This window comes from Poecilia formosa, unplaced genomic scaffold (genome assembly GCF_000485575.1).
Source record: "Poecilia formosa unplaced genomic scaffold, Poecilia_formosa-5.1.2 Scaffold81, whole genome shotgun sequence".
Taxonomy (NCBI): domain Eukaryota; kingdom Metazoa; phylum Chordata; class Actinopteri; order Cyprinodontiformes; family Poeciliidae; genus Poecilia; species Poecilia formosa.
Window position 1 is genome coordinate 1235439 of NW_006800020.1, and position 18149 is coordinate 1253587.

The 18149-nt window shown below is 38.1% G+C and overlaps 1 protein-coding gene across 8 annotated transcripts in view; it reads right to left on the minus strand.

Annotated features, from left to right (window-relative positions):
* Nucleotides 1-18149, minus strand: part of LOC103141266 (multiple EGF-like-domains 11) — a 110975-nt gene that overhangs the window by 35843 nt on the left and 56983 nt on the right. For all 8 annotated transcript variants that reach the window (XM_016673772.1, XM_016673776.1, XM_016673774.1 and 5 more), the window contains 4 exons: nucleotides 3105-3351; nucleotides 2889-3009; nucleotides 2209-2345; nucleotides 675-887 (listed from right to left, as the gene is read on the minus strand). In XM_016673772.1, coding sequence (XP_016529258.1) covers nucleotides 675-887; nucleotides 2209-2345; nucleotides 2889-3009; nucleotides 3105-3351 — 718 coding nt within the window. The remainder of the gene's footprint in view (nucleotides 1-674; nucleotides 888-2208; nucleotides 2346-2888; nucleotides 3010-3104; nucleotides 3352-18149) is intronic.

The following is an 18149-nucleotide window of genomic DNA, read 5'->3' on the forward strand; positions in this document are numbered from 1 at the left end:
CTAATATTATTGCACCGCAGGTCAGTCACTGCTCTCCCTATGCATTGCTATGGGCAGGCCCCAATTAACAGGTTCAGTAAAAATGGGACTTGCTTATTTAATATGTTAAATACAATGAGAAGCGTCCTAAAATGAACGCAGAGGCTAAGGTGATGTGGTCCTGCTTTTCTGTACCAGTAGGCAAGTCTTGGAGCAGCACTGTGAACAAGCTGCAGGCGTGATAACTGAGACAGAGGAAGTGCCAGGTATAAAGAATTGATGTAATCTAACTGTGAGGTAATGAAAGCCTGAAGAATTTTAGTTTGTGATGATTTTTAGTTAGTGAGGAATGTTTTAAAGTCTGTACTGATCTCTTTCTTTTAATGAAGATCTGAATCTAAAATAACTTCCTAAGCATGAGGCTTAACATGCAGGGTGAAATGAGCATAAGGCAATGATGTGAACTAAAGACGTTACTTTCCATTTATGATGTTATGTGATTCAAGCAAAGAAGTGGTTGTACTCAATCTGTAGACCATGAACAGAGGTGCCACCAATATTTTTTTAATGTATTGTTCTTTCTGATTGTATTTCCGAGTGGCCCCAGACAGGACCCCTGTGTATAACCTTGGTATACGTTGGCACCGGTTATCAGCCAGTGCCAAGTGTTGCTCTGCACCGAGGTTATCACTTACCTGACAGTATTGGTGGTATTACAAGGGCAGTACTTGTCACAGATGAGGCCGTAAAGGCCCGAAGGACAGAATCTCTCTTGACAATTAGGGCCTTTAAAGCCTGTTTCACACAGACAAGCGCCGTTGATGTGGTGACACTTCGCACCGTTCTGACACTCACACCTTTGGTTGCACTGTGGACCATAGGTGCCCACCGGACAGTCTTCTTGACATCTGAAGGAAAGTTGCACAGAAATTACACTAAAATGCTGCACAGGGAGAGGATAAAAAATGATCAATAGTTACCTACAAAATAAATAATGTAACCCAGTGCCAAGCAAAAAAAAAATAATAATAATAAATAAATAAATAAATTAAACACTTCAGTGGCTATTTCATGTTTAAGTAAAACTCTATCTTTAATAACCACATATATTATTAACACTTCAACATTCAAAATATGGCTATGTGCTTTAAAAGACCTAGACTAGCATGGTCAATTTTCTTCAAGTACTTCTCACAAAATCCCTAAAAGTAGAGCCTGCTGCGAACACCTCTGTGTCTCTGCAGGGGCTCGATGAGACTTGGCAGTCGTCGTCATGCAGGAAAATTAAAATTACTTGAGAGTTTTTCCAACATGAAGAACTGAACCAGATCAGAAAATTGATTTTTGTCCTCTTTTCACTTCTTTATACTGCATTAGTGGGTTATCGGTCTCAGGAGTTGAACAAAGCTGTTGCAAATAGTTCAACTACATAAGAAAACGTTCGAACCATGCTTCATGTTTGAGTCTCCTCAGTTTTAGTAATATCAGGGGACAACTGAAATATTATACTCGACAGAAGAGGCTGGGGGGGTTAACGTGATCTCAGATTATTCCAGGCAGGTTCATTCACCTGCCACTGACAAAATGAATGAGGGCAATTTTGTGAAATAATAAAGTAAAAGAAAGGTCTTGTAAAGGAGGTGTTTCCATCAAAGAGACAATTGCTTTACTCAAACTAATAAACGCGGCTGCCCTGGGCCTCTCCAGCAGGCATGGGAAACGAAAAAGATCCGTGTATGTTGATGAGGCCTTAATATAAGTCCATTACTTATAATTAATGAGCAGAACCCAAACAGCATATAGCCCATGGTGAGATCAATGGACAGGCTGGGAGGAGTGAATGTGGATGAGGCCTCCAGACATGAAACCTTTCTGGCCAGGATGCAGTACAAGATTAATTAGGCATAAACACCCCTATTAAAAGCTTCCAGTGCACCTTCAGATGGAGTAATGGATGTTAATAAATGCTCATTTCTCCTGAGAGAGAGATTTTATAGCGTTACCGTTATCTTTTAAAACAGAAGCCAGATTTATGCCTCATTTGGAAATTAACAATGGGAATAGGTCAGTGAGTCTCTGTTTAAACTCATCGTTTTGCGTCAGATCAAAATATTAATAAACCATGTCATTGTCTGACCCACGTAAGGTTTAAAGCATAAATGAGAAAGTTTGCGCTGAGTAATTCCCAGAACGACAAATGAATGATGTGTTTGGGCATCAGTTGTCTACCTGCGTCCACTGAATCCAGCTGTACACTGGCACTTTCCAGTGACACGGTCGCACAGACCGCCGTTGCGACACGAACAGTCTTTGCTGCAGTTGATGCCGTATTTGCCCAGAGGGCAGGGCTGAGCGCACACCGAACCCTTCAAAGGACAAGACTATGTAAATACCACAGGAGAAACTCTGAACACAAATGTTAATGTCTGAGCCTAAACGGTCAAAGTCTGCAGATATGTAGGCAACCACTACAAATACAATCTGTTTGGTACCCATGGTACATATCAAATTTAAATATAGCATGATCTGGCAAAGAGGTAGTACCTGGTCATAAAAACAGTAATGAAAACACAAATTACAACATTTTCAACATTTATTTTAGGCTTACTAAGGGTGTAGTAATTGTAGCACAATGATGTTGTAAAAGCAATTATTTTTTTATCATGGGATTTTTTTTCCACACTGGAAAAATGTAATTTCCTACAATAAAAGAAGAAACATATTTATGAAGAGTTGTGTAAAAGATTATCATCCAACATAATTTAAAAAAAATGCAAACAAAAAGTTTCCTTTTTTTCTTTTATGAAGAAACACAAAGGCAGTCTTAAACATAAGCCCAATGACATTCAATCATTTTCTTCTCTGAGGGATTTCTCTTTTACTACATTTTTGCTCTTTTTGTGACCTACCGTCCAACCAGCAGGGCAGGAACAGTCTCCGGTAATGTGGTGACATGTTCCTCCATTTTGACAGGGGCAGCGCTGCTCACACTGCGGTCCGTGGCTGCCGGAGGGGCACCGCTCCCCGCAGCTGCCACCACACATGTCAGGCATCAAGTCCCGTAATGTACGCCAATATTTTCACTCAGAAAGCAGCAAAGTAGCAAGTGTGTTTCTGGTACTCACAAAGCTCCTGTGTATCCTGACGCACAGATGCACTCTCCTGTCTCATGGTCACACGTGGCACCATTGAGACACTGGCAGGGCAGCAGACAACCCTTGCCATAGTAACCGTTCTCACACAGGTCCTCGCAACGCCACCCCTGGTACCCATCCGTGCACACACAAGCCCCTGTTATAGGGTTACACTTAGCCCCATTTCGGCACTGGCAACGATTACTGCAGTGAGGTCCCCAGAAGTCACTCTCACAGCCTGTGGGCACACAAATAAAAAGGGATTATAAAGGTCAGAACATCAAAATAATTTAAAAAATAAGTTATTCTATTTGTTCTTGAAATCACAGTGGTCCTTTAAAAGAAAGAAAAGTAATTAAATTATTCATTAATATTCTCAAAACATTAAATAGCTCATTATAAATAATAAATGTCAAGAAAGGAATCTACTCAACCAGAGTTTTTATTTCAAGTTAAATTTCTGTAATTATATTCTAATGATGATAACTCTTAGTGTGAAAGTCAGGGTTTTATATAAAATGATAAGATCTGTGATATTTGTCAAAGAACTATATGCCTCAATTGCAGCTAAAATTTTACCCATGTGTATTTTAAGGGGAAAATTTGGATTTTTGGAGCCACACCAGTTTCCCTCAAGGCGTGCGCTAAGTGACTGAGCGTCTGTGGGCATGAAGTAAGTAGACACCCAGTTCAGCTTACTGAGGACTTTAATTTATATTTTAGGCCTCTGTGTTTCACCTCATTTAAACGTGACTAGGCTGCCTTTTGCTTTGCTTTATATGCAGGGGTATTAATTGAAGTCTCAAATTCCAATCCTTAAAACTATAACACTACACTGAAGTTTCTATTGTAGTCCATTGTTTTTTGTTCATTTCTTTAAGAGTGGCAGAAAGAGCAAAGACAACCAGAGAAGCAACAGTTTGAAACGCCTCTCTCCAACCATTCAGTCGCCAAAAGAACAATAAAGCGGTTATTAATTGACATCAAATAAGAAACTGTCAGCTAGTATGCCTAAAAAGAATCAAGTTCTATTCAGGAGGAAATGGTCATAGGGTTAACTGTCTTTTAATCAAAATTATATACAAACAATCTGGATTTATTTTGTTATGTCTGCAAAATTATCACAAAAATGTCCAGAGACAACTTGCCCATTCCTGTGTGTGCTGACTTGCAAAAAGAAAAGTGACTTCAAGGTAAGGCATAAAATAGACCAATAAATTTTAAACTATGAAATGTTTAAGCGCAGTAATTATTGCCTGAAACACACACAGAATTGGACTGTTGATTGAAACCGAACTGGTTTGTGAATCGTCAATGCACCATATATAAGCACTAGATCACTGTGACAAAGACGCTCTTTGGTCTGGATGTAATGTGTGAGGATAAGTTAGTTAAATATTTACTAATAAAATCAAAATAAGCAGAGATATGAAATAACTTTATTAAAAACCATTGCTTCCATGACAACTTTGCAATTTATCCTCACTGCAAGGGAGTGAACCTATTAAATGTGTCTAGTAGAAACGGTGGTCCTCTTCGAAATCTTAGAAGTCGGGAAATGTTCCATATTATTTAGAGAATAATCACAAAGGCTGCAGTTTTACTAGCCATCTTTATTGCTAACATAAGACGCTAGACAATTTAAAATGCAAGTTTCCTAATCATTTGTCTCTGCTTAAAATAGTCAGAAAACTCTATTTTACAGAGACTGATTTCAGACAGACTGCATACCTTCACATCTGCTCCCAATATTAATAAATAATAACTAGCATATGCTCAATGCTATGCTTTTGTCTTATTACAACACGCTTCCTACAGAATTATAGTTCCTGCAGAGTGACTGGAATTGGACAAAATGTGTCCAATTCCTACTGTCAACCTGTTCAGGGTGTATCCCGCCTCTCACCCAATGACTGTTGGAGATTGTCACTGTCCCCCCTATGACCATGCAAGGACAAGACGATGGCTGGAAGACCCATTCCTCTCAAAGCGTTTCGAAAAAAAGAAATCAGCAACAATACTGTGACCAGAGCATCCCTGCTCACTGTCTGACAACGCGGAAAGGCATAGCCAGAATTAAGACCTAGATGAGACCACAGTCGAGTATATGGTCCATAACAACCATGCAAAGTGTCTGCAAGTGTAAGCACCAGTAACCAGCAAAAATTGCCCATCTGCCTGTAAAACGATTAAGCTATAATAAGGCGTTATCTAGAGCTCACTGACATTGCCTAATAGTACATGAGGGAATGATGTAAAACAAACTCATTCCACCGGGAACTGGTCTGTTTACAAAAACTCAATAAAATCTATAACTGCAAGCAAACTGCTAATTTTCAAGGTTAAATGACCAACGGCCTCCTTAGTGATGAACAATCAGCTCTGAGATGGGTTTGAGGACAGTTCTCACTCCCACCAGGGTAATTGCTCTTTTGAGAAGCTCTATGATTTACGTGATTGTTCTGGCTTTATGTCTCTCCATCAGTAGCCGCATTACCAGCGCTGTATTGCTTCACATAGAAGCCCAGCTTGAAATCCTAACCAGCACAACAGAGAGAGAGGCAAATACTCAATCATCGATTCCCACATCATTGCAGCCTCAGTTGTAAATGTAAAGACACTTTTCCCCCCTCCTCGTATGCTCTCTTTGCCAAAGCTGTGATCAGTCAGAGTAGGAGCCTAATGAACCCTCTTTCATGGAAGGCACTGAAGCCTGTTTTTTCCAGGTACACAGCAGGATGATGATCAACCCTTCCCTGATGCGGACAGGTCCGCTCCGAAGGGGGTCTCTAAACACCGGGCAAGTGCAGTATTACTTCAGCCGGCTGGACAGACTAGAGGCCGCATTACAAGGCTCACACTGATTTTGATCTAATCTGCTCCTGGCCTGCATTTTGCCATGAATGAGCTCCCTGAAGGCTGAGCTGCTGCCACGCAAACGACCCTGGCACATTAAATCTGAGGTGTGTTCGGGCAGTTGTGGTAATGGATGAGCAGCTTAGCTGCAGCTCTGTTTAGCGGTCTATAAGCACTCATCAGTGTTCCCTAAGCACATCAGAAAAATAGGCAGGCCACATAACTAGAGGCATCATAACTAATGTGTTCAACCCAAATCTGAATCACAATAACAGTGAGGGGCATTTTTTATTCTTACATTTACAGTACTTTGCAAAAGTAGATTCTCTGTATTTTGTTTCTATTTCAAAAGAGATAAAATAAATTATAGATCAACAAAAGTTAGAAATAATTGTGTAGGAGAAGTAAAATAACACATGTATTTTTGAAACATTTAATAAATAACGATTTGGAACAAGTGGTTTCAGTTTTTTTTCACACTCTTTACTCCCCATAAATGAAATCCAGTTCAAAAGTCACTTAAACAGTGTGCTTCTTACAAACATCTTATTGAAAACAGACGGGTCAAGGATAAGGTTGTTGAGAAGTTTAAAACAAGTTCAGGTTAGAAAATAGTATTCTAAGCATTGACAATCTCAATGACAAGTACTGTGTCATGGTCGATTGTCTGAAAAAGGTCCAAATGCTTTGACGGGTCCAAATGCAAACCCGTCAAAGCTGACAGGTCAGGCACAGGGAGCTGTAATCAGAAAAGCAGCCAAGAGGCCCAGTAACTGTGGTGGAGCCGCAGAGTTCCAATCTCAGCTGTGAAGAGCTGTGGACAGGGCAGCTGTTAGTCTTAATTCTATGAATTTGGCCTGTAGTGTGTCAAAAGTAAAAGCAATAATAAGAACAAAGTTTTTTTTTTTTTTTTTAAAGAAAATCATTAACTGTGTAGTGTTTGCAGTTTGACACCATCCATGCGGGGGACAAACCAAATGTGAAAATTAAAACTGAACTAATTGGCCTGTTTGCAAAATTGTACACTGCTCAAAAAAAAATAAAGGGAACACTCAAATAACACATCCTAGATCTGAATGAATGAAATATTCTCATTGAATACTTTGTTCTGTACAAAGTTGAATGTGCTGACAACAAAATCACACAAAAATCATCAATGGAAATCAAATTTATTAACCAATGGAGGCCTGGATTTGGAGCCACACACAAAATTAAAGTGAAATGTTGCCTTTATTTTTTTGAGCAGTATATTTGTGGCAGAAAACTAATATTGCACATAAAACACACTCTCCCTATGGGAAACATTAGGTTGGCAGCACCATGCTGTGGGGCTGATTTTCTTTAGTAGAGAGAGGGAAACTGGTCAAAGTTGGTGGGAAGAAGAATTGAGCTCTATCTATGGGGCAATCATGCAAGAAACCTAATGGCAAACAACTTGACAGAGTGATGGAGGTCCTAATACAGATGTTTACATGCAAAATGATCACTGTCTCTGAACAATGAGGAAAAGCCCATTGTTGGGCAGAGCTTTGGAGACCTCTGATAGGTTAACTGACATACTTGAGTAAGTTGGAGGCACACTTGCCTCCAATTAACTCATGAATGCATTTTAATGTCACAGCTGAAACACACCGATTTCTGGTGTGACGCTGTTGTAAAGTCAAAATAAATCAGCCAAGACATCAAGAAAAGACTTGTGAAGCTGTATCATCTTTGGGAACAATTTCTAGATCAGGTGCTGTATTACTGTTCCAAAATATATATGCAAGTAATAATTTCACAGTAGAAGCTTAAAAAAAAATACTTTAATGCCACAATTTCTTCCCATATAGCCTATTGCTTGACGAGCGGGTCCCAGGCGAGCAACATCATATTACAGCCAACAGAAATATTTTATTAGTAGACTTTGAAAACTCTGGATAAAAAAAAAATCTAACTCATATCATCATTGTAAAATATTAAGTAAGTATAAATTTTTGAGTTGAGATAATATTATCACCTATTCAGATATTATACTTACATACAAAGTGCTTCATTGACTGGGCCCACCACCTTTAAAATTACAATCAAATAGAACCATAAGACCCGCTAGAGGGGATTGCAAAATATCACTCTGGAAATCTCTTTTTGGACATTCATGTTTTAAAAGCCCTTCGCTGTTATGAGGACACCGGTGGCTAATACACCGACTAACATTTGGGGTGACAGCCAAGGTGTTAAATTAATCTATCTGAATTAACAAATGCCTTATGTTTGTTTTCATGGGTGTGAAATGCTTATTGTAACTTGTTCTACTATAAACCATTTTTTATAATTGATATATTACATGTGTATCAATTGTTTTTTAATTTATCATTAACCTGCCAGTGGACTACAGACAAAAACTAGCCTTAGTGGCTGAAACTGGCATATTTACATGGTTGTCTTAATGTACTCACTCAGGATGATTAATATGCAATGTCCCTTAAGAAATAAACTGAAATTCAAATAAAGAAATGTTGGGAACGGCTCCGGAGACAGATTCTGTGTTTCTGAAATAAATGCATTTTGGTCCAAAATGTGGAGGCTTGTGCCATTCTAAATGTTGAAGTATGAGGGTGGCAGTATCATGTTGTGGGGCTGTTTTGTTGGAATTGGTACACTTCAGAAAACAGATGATATAAGGAGAAAAGAATTATGCTTATGTGAAATATACAGTGTCTTGAAAAAGTATAAGAAATATATAGTAACTACAAAAAAAGTACAAGAAATATAAAATGCTGTATAAAATAAATATAGAGTGCTGTATAAAAGTACAAGAAATATGCAGTGCCTTGCCAAAGCAACATCTGTAGACATCAGCCAAGAAATTGGGCACAGATTGGTTATCCAAATGGTCAATAACCCTGAGCAAACAACCAAAGTGGTTATAAATAATGCATTTTTTAATGACGCATTTTATTCATTAGTGACACCCAAGAAAAACAACAACAACACAAGAATATGATAAAACTAAACACAGATGTAGAAAAAGGAAAAACAATGACATTTACAAATGAGATTACAATTAAAACACTAACTTTAACAGGTCTTGAGTTGCATTTTGAAAGAATAGACTCAATATTACAGATATCCGGAGGTAGAGAGTTCCTTAGTTGGGGAGCAGAGTGGGAAAAGGCTCTGCTCTCCCATGGTGCTGAGGTGAACAGAGGGAACAGGGTGGTAGATAGAAGAGGAAGAACGGAGAGATCATGAAAGAGTGGTGATGTACAGGAGATCGGACAAAGTACGGTGGAGAAGTTACGGATGGCTTTGAAGGTATACAGCCGTATTTTAATCTGGATTCTGTATATGACCGGAAGCCAGTGAAGTTGCTTTAAAACTGTGGACATGTGAGATAATGAGAACATAGGGAAGGAGAGGGATGGAGTCAGTTTATACAAAGAAAGAAATATGCAGACCTGGTAATTTTATTGATATGACAGTGAAATGACAGTCTTGTTGAGGATGACACCCAAACTCTTAACCTGAGGGGAAGGAGAAACCAAGGAGTTGTCAATAGACAAATTGAAACAGTTGATTTTGGAAAGCGTGAATTTTGTGTCCAAGAGTAGAAACTCTGTTCCATTAGGAACAGTGTTAAGGGACGCTTAAGGAAGGGGGTGTCATCAACAAAGCAATGGAAACTGATATTGAATTTAAGTAAAATATTGCCACAGGTAACAATGTAGCTAATGAAAAGAAGGGGATCCAGGAAACAACCTTGGGGCACACATGAATCAGATATCTAAAGGATTGGAGTTGGATGAAATGAGCATGGCCAGAAATATATGAATGAAAATATGAGTAAAGTGGCTTAAGGACAAAGTCAACGTTTTAACTCCTGATATTTTCAGACCTAGTGTAGGTTCAGACCTATTTGTCCTCCTATTCTTGTCAGAAGAGGACATATCTACTGAGTCAAATCTATTTTACAATGGAAAATGGGCAAGCATATCAGTGCCCCGATGTGCAAAACTGGTAGAGACACCCAAAGACTTGCAGGTATAATCAGCAAAATGTGTCTTGCTACTTAAGATTGGTAAGTTCAAATGCAAAAAAAGAGTCTTCAACTTCACAGACATGCACAACTTTGTGGTGGTCTATTACATGACCCTATCACCACCAAAAAAGACAATAAAGTTTGTGAAAAGGTTTATGAGGGATGCATGCTTTTGTAGGAAACTGAATATCGCAAAAGATACAATACTTAAGAAAACAGGACAAAAGACTTGATTTTTAATCCTTTGAAGCCTGAACAACATTACCAGTTTGAGCCTTAAACCTTCTTTAGTTTACATCCAGCGGCCTCAGCACACTCCCAGCAAAACCCATTATCTCACCGCCTCTCAACTAAGCAGAGGTTCTCCAACTTTAGCCGGCAGTCTCTCTCTTCCCAGCTCTGACAGCATTTAACTGTGATTAAGGAGTCAGAGTTCATGATGAGCTGCAGGCGGAAACACACAGAGAGAAAGCAAAGAGAGGAAACATCTAGCATAAAAGCTTCACTTTCTAGAGGGTACACCTAAATTGTGTACAGTGATAGGGACCCCTGTGGGTTTGAGGTGTGTGGGCAGGAAATCCCACTCATGTCTGAATCTCGAGAAGTTGCAATCCATCCCATTAAGTGGTCTGACCTAGGTCAGTGTACCTCACCAGAGAAAACACACACCTTACAACCTGGACTATCGGTGTTGATAACAGTCAAAACGTAGATAACCTCACACACAGAGAAAAAGGTCCAATCCCAAGAGGGCGGGCCAAAATCCCTTTGGGTGTAACAAAACAGATCATGATGAGGGCTACAGGCAGGTTGAAGCTTCCAAAGAACCGGCTGAGAGAGCCATCATGGTAGTAGCTGAGCTTTGAAGTGTACTCAAGAGTCTGCATAATCAGTGGCTGGCTGCAACAGGATTAAAACCACAGAGCTTTCAGCAGCCGACTTCCTGAACTTGGATTCTACGTTCACCACAGTTCTCCATAAGTCTCCACTGCAGAGAGCTGCCATAATCTTTGCAAGGCTAAACTGAAAATTTGTATGCTAGTCAATCTCTTTAAACAGAGAACTTTTCTCCCCATGCTGAGTTTTGTGCTCCAATTTATTCAGCTTGATGCAAGACAAAAGAAAACTTCAATTACAGCCCAATCACATTTAGTATAAATGGTGGCCGCATGAGGTTGCTGGTCGTGATGGCTGCTTGCTACTTTCACATCTCCAGCAGGAAAAAGAAAATTGACGTTACAGGAGCAGGAAAATGTGGCGTACACCCCAACTTCACTCCCTGTGGCCTGAGTCACTGTCACATAACGCAGTCTGCAGACATTTGAGAGATGACTTAACGAAAGAGAAGAAAGGCATAATGCCTGAGAACCCATTCCTCCACACTTACTTTAGTAGAGCTCATAGCACAGCAAAGTAGCATGACTCACTGTCTTGATTAAATTCCTTCATTTCCCTATGAAAAGAAACAACCGTAAGTTCCAGTTCTGTAAGTGCAAAGCACTTTGCACCTCTATTTTCTATTTTGAAATCAAGCGTCATGGTGGGACATGGTGCCAACAAATTTCAAGATGAAATTGTATAGTACAGAGAAACACTTCATTTGGGCACCTATTTTTAATATGGCAGCTGGTCAGAGGAGATGGGAAGATTAATGACTAAATAGAGTGGAATCTCAGAAAGAAAAAGAAAATAACAAAAAACCTTTAGAGGCTGTAAAAGTCTTGATATTTGGGAAGAGATTCACCTTCCAGAAGGATGATGATACATTTGCAACCTTGTAAAATAAAATGGCTGAGGATTGTACTTTGTGCAACTAAGTAAAGGAGTTATAGGTATGCAGAAACTATCTGAATTTGTAATAAAAAAAAATACAATTTTCCAAGTTATTTTTTTTGGTATGGTCTCTTTAAACATCAAAAACAAAATATTACATTCTGCACTCTAGTTCCCTCAGTTGTATTTGAGTTTCAACTTGCATTACAATTTAGAATTTGACTTGGAGTCCATAGAAGAAAAATCCATAAATTTACATAAAAATATCATTATAAAAATGGACAATCAATGAAAATCTAATGAATTCAGGTGTGTCTCATTAGTCTAATGTAGTAAAACAATTCAGCACTGATTCTGCTTTTTGATTGACTGGAATTATGGACCCCACATGAAACAATACATCTTGCAGCAACTGCATGGAGTCTCACCAAACAACTTTCATCTTTTGCGATTTGCACTTGAAAACACACATTTTCTGGTGATATTTTTCCTACTACACATAAATTTTGAAATCATGCTTAATGGCTAGACACGGTACCAACAAATCACTACCTAGGATAGCATTATAAAGACACACGCTTCCTTTTTGACACTGTTCTTTTTTTTATTAAAAGCTTTTTCTTGAACAGAACTGAAACAATTTCCCTGCAATTTAAGTGACACAAAACTACCCACTGCTCTGCTTTTTCTAACACTGGAGTTATTCAATAAAAGCCTGACTCACATTAAGCTATTCATCCCACCTTCCTGACTCAATGATGCAGAGAAAAAGAGTGAAAAGCAGACAGGTCTTATTCAGGGTGTAGAGAGAAGGAGATGATTGTTGTGTAAAGTGAGGAGTTTGCACTTAGTGATAGATGTCTCCCAGTATTGTTAAAAACTGAGGCTGTAAAAGCTGCCAATAAGCGAGGAGAAAAGCCACCGTCCCCTTTCTGTTCTGCTGACGTCTGAAAAACAGTTATTTATTAGTCCTCAGGAAAGCAAGTAAAATTTTAAAGATGCATTCACTAGAGTTTGACAAACGGGATTCTAAACATGCTGTGGAAAAAAAAAGAAGCCCCGCTGCCAATAGTCATGTGGGTCATTCTGGTGAATTGGAATAACAACCTGCTACAGCGTCTGCTGATGGGCGTGTCTTCTGTCCTGCCCTAATTCATCTTAGCCGACCGAGGCCCTGTGTGTTCATATTTCCCCGGGGGGAGAAGAGCAGAGCATCAAGCTAACAAAACAACACAGCGACACTATGTACACTTTGCTTCTTTTCCATGTGCTCGCTCCTTACACCACCGTGCAGTTGGCTGAAAACTAACAGCATTTGACGGCTGCTTATTTGGAGACTCAAAACTAATGAGAGACCAGTGTAATCTTTTTAGACCTATGCATTACTGATTAAAAGCTCCTGCTCAGTTGTTTACCCAGACGAGGATCTGATAATTTGTCTGTGTTCTACTAAGGATGTTAGCTTGAATCGATAAAAGTGCAGCAGGTGCCAGCTAGATCCCTCTACAGGACAGCCCTAACAGGGTTAACAGCTCCGGCGGTTGATCAAGACGTACAGGGCCGGGGTCATCTTGTGCAGCATTCCAAACAAGCACTTAAAAGTGAACATACTTAAAAGAGCGTCCCTCGCTTTTTTAATAAAGTTAGTCACGCTGAGCAGCAATGCAGGCAGGCTGGAAAAAGATTCTTTGCCTCAGAGCAGTATAAACCAGTCAGTTGTTCAAGAGAACCTCACACGGCTCATGAAATTCTCTGGATCAGCAAATTGTTACACAGCCCACTGCTCCTTCCAATTAATTATTTACCCTTCACCCTGTCCTGCGGAAAACAAAACCCTTGCTCTGTGTGCCACAAGACAAAAGCAATAAAAAGGAATCAGAGCTGAGGTGGGGGCTCATATACCCAAACATACATAAATGATCCAAGAACAAGCATAACAATATGCATCTCAAACTTAAGTAAAAAACAGTCATTGTGACTGGAAGTGCACTGAGAAATCTGATCAGCTTACTGTTTAGAGTCCACTGTGGATAATGTTAAAGAAAACTCAGCTAGCTAGTTTCAGTTGTGTAACAAAAGGTTTGTTTTGGCTATAAATAACAATCAATAAGTGCCAAAGGCGGTTATTTTCTTTTTTTTTACTTGACCTTTTATTTATATAGGGTAAATGTCATTGAGAAAACTAATTCTTATTTTCAAGAGTGACCTGGTCCAACATTGTATAAAACCAAATAAATTCCACACAAAGTGCATACAGTGCCAAAACATATCAGATGATTAATTACAAAGCTATGGTTAAGAAACAAGCCTAATGTAGTAGCCTACTGCCATTTTCTCAATATTTTTGAAAAAATTATACTTTAATTTTTGTTCTGCTTGGCACTGTGAACTTGTTTTTAATTAATTTCTTCAAAACAAGGTTTGTGTTGAGGATTTTTTTGAGAAGATAGTTTCTTAGCTGTACATATTCACACTTAGCTGTAATATCACAACATTGGTATTTTATTTTGAAGACATCAAAATTAAACCACAATTAGCCTTTTTTTTAAGCAACTATTCAACCAATATTGTCATCGTAGCTAAAATTTTCTTTGATATTTGATGGGCATGTTTAGTCTGCTATGGTATATAAATATATAAAACGTGGACAGGAAAGACTCAATTTATACAACGTCATGATGACGTCATTATGCCGTCACGTGACTCTCTTCTGGCGTGCTTTAATGCGGAAATATCTTTGTTTGAATATCTGAAATGTTTGACACTGAAAATTGCTAGCTAGGATGCATATGACAACTGAGGCAGGAACACCGCCTGTGCAGCCACGACGAACCGTGCCAGTTTATGCTGAGACCAAAAAGCAAGTCACGTTGAATGTGCGTATGTTTTTTTTGCATACGCGTGTATGCGTGTGTGTGTGTGTGTGTGCTGTATGTCGGCACAGACTTTACTATAGGACTGCATCCCAGTTCGTGATGGCTCCTCCGTCCCACCAAACGCTCTCCAATTTAGGACTTTAGCTAAAGGATGCAAATAAAAATTCCAAAAATGACAGCTGAACCTTATTTACAGTTTCTTCACAATTTCTTATAGATTTTCCACAACTGATGGCAAGTATCTCCCCAAGGAGAGTGGATACTGGAATCAAATCTAAATGTGCACATTTATTCACCCAGTCATTTTATTTTGTTCATTTTCACTCTAACAGATTTGTTTGTTGCAATGTTTTTCTCTTTTGGGGAAACTGGAACCCAATGGTGATTGCATGTAGTTCCGCTAAAAATCCCAGCTCGCAAAATGTTTGTGTGTCTTCAGCAGAAAACAAAGCTTTATTTCTCTGGTTTAAAAGTATCTACTGAGAACACACTTTCATAATAAATTTTGATTAAATAAAGGTGGGAATTCAGAATAACATTGAGTGAAACAAAGAAAAATATGAAATCAAGATGTGATTGTGTGTGTCCCAATCCTAAGAGCTTCAGGTGTGTCTTCCATCATCAGTAAAATCAAATCACAATCTTTTACCCAGCACTCTGTTTCATTTTGAGAGCAAGCCTGTGAGTGGGAGCTTTTGTTGTTACTTAACTATTCTAAGTGGAGATTTTTTTTTTTTTTTTGCTAGACTTAATTTGCAGAAGTGGTCCTAAAAATTAAGTACTAAACAAGAGAAAGTTTCAGCTGTTAAATGTGTATACATGGTAGCAATTAGTGAAACTTTTTATGACTTATGTGGTTACTTCTGTGGTTATCCTGCAGCACAAACACAATCCAATTCTATTTGCTAACACCTCTATATGAAAACAGATTGATTCATGTGTCTTTGAGTATGTAACTGGTCAAATCAGGCTTATGTTTCAGAGGTTTTCAGCCTTTTTATTCCATTTTAGTTTTTCAAATTTATCCAACCTTAGATAGCTATGCACAATGTTGAGCCATAGAGATAATAGTAGGCTACAAAAGCAGGTTGTGATGGTGCACTCTCAAACCACAAAAATCATCAGCACAGCATGCTGAGCTACAAACAACATAACAGCCTGCAGCTGTAAGGGCAAACCCTGCTGTGTTGCACATTTAGTGTCACAACAGGGAAGCTTTAAATGCAGTGAGTCTCACAAAACTGACCATTATGCACAAATTACTAACACTTATCACTTACAAAGGTATGCACTGATTATTGTTATATGACAACATAGTAGTTGTATTTGGTCCCTAACAATTTTACACTTTAATTTTTTTTGTCACTCCCACATAATTATAAGTAAGGCTTTAAAAAAAAAAAGTAAAATGCAAAGGTTCATGTAATTACTGTCTGATTAAAATAGTAATTATTTTTTCAGAGGAAAGAAGAAACTGCTTCACAGATGTTCACTGATGCTCTGTGTGGCATCAGAACATTTAATTTGAACGAAATATTTTCCAAAAACCTTCCAATACACACCTAACATAAAATTCTGTGATAGATGACAAATATTTTTTTTTCTAAAATACATTTTAATTCATTCATTTAGTCAAATAAACCACTGATCAATGACAAAAAAAAAGTATGTTACAAATTTAAAAGCAAGTAGTTTGTTATGTTGCAAAGATATGTGACCCATTAAGGTGCTTACAAATACTACAGAATTGTGCCAATAAATAAAGAAATGCATGTTTATTTAGAAAATGATTTGCAATGAAAGCTTTGATGTAGATGTAAAGAATTAAGGCACTTTTACCTGAAATGACAGCAAGAAATCAACAATATTCTCTACCTAAACTTTTATTTGACTTAAATGATAAATTGCCCCCTGGGACCAGCAAACATTACAAACCATAAGTTATTATGACGTAGATACAAGTCCATTTGTCTAAAGATGTAAAATAAACCTTATTCTTGAAGAAAAATAATTTAGTTTATTGCAAGTTAAGCACATTTTGTATGTTCTTACCACTGGAAGAGAGTTTACAAGGGAACAAGATATTTTCTTGAGAAGTCTCTTGATCCTTGAACTTTTCCGTATGGTTGGAAAGTAAAAAAAAAAAACACTTTCTGTAGCAGCACGAAATGCCCAACAACTGACCATGAACAAACTTACAAAGACATGAACACTTCACTACTCAACCTTGTTCTCCTCTTTTGTAAAAACACTGTCTGTATTCATAAAAGGAAAGAAATATATTTTTGCTGTTTTGATATAGTTCAAATTCAAAATTATATATATTCTAAAATATATGTATATGTTGACGGATTTTACGTTTTTATCTATGTTATGGAATACTGTCTGTTTAAAAAGGTAAACAAAAGGTTTTTAAAAAACTGTATAATCTAAACACAGCTATCTGTGTAGTTGTGTCAACGCACTACGTTAGCTTCTAAATGCTGAGTCGGAGTTGAGAAGAAATGGGGGAGGAAACCAGATGCTACTAAAATTGCTCAGTTATACATTGCTTTGAATCTGAGAATACACAGTAAAAATGTAAAAAGTCAGCAGGTGTTAAAGTAACACTTTTGAAAGTGTTAAAAGATTGACACCCATTTTTTTGTTAAATTAACATTGGTCTATAATACTGAAATGGGTTTAAGAAAAGATAAACTTTCCATTTCTGTGTATTGTTTTGAATATTTCCCACTGGATTTGATTGATAGTGACACCTTGTGGGTCAATTATTTACTTTTTTTAACACCACATTATGTTTTGTGATCAACACTACACTGGTGTTACTTTTAATATATTTTAACACCAGCACCATTGTAAATGTTAATGTGACACTCTGTATTGTTAAATTTAACACCAGCTGATTTGGACACATATAGACACTTTTGGGTGTTAATTCAACACTGGCATTTTTCCTGTGTACCATTTTTATTAACTGTACAGTATTTGTTATTGTGTTGTAAACTTTTCTTTATTGCACAGTCTCTTATTTCTTTTATATATCAGTTGTTTTTTTTTACCTTCTTGTCAATTTGCATACTCCCATCTACTGTCCACCGAGAGAACATATAGTGTTTCCCCTACCATGATCCAAGCCCCTCTCCCATTCCGCTCCCCCCAAGAAGATCATGCATGTGCTAGCTGTAACTGTTCCCATTCAATTCATTTTATTAGACTAAATGACATGAGCATTGTCGTGAGCTTTTTCTGTCCCTGCATATCGCTACTCTCAGATTTCTCTTAAAGTTAGGTTTAGAGTTGACACATTGACCTGGACACAAAGATGCGTTTGCCAGTCATACTATTCGTGCCTCTGTGTGTTGGCTTTGAGTGCTGTCGGGGTGCCTGGTCGTGCACCTCAGATTTTTTTGTATTTCAGTGCGGATCTTACCCACCACCTTGCACTCAACCCAGACGACAAACTTGGAAGGTTCTCTTGCAGAGCAGGCACTCTATGAAGGCTCATTTTCG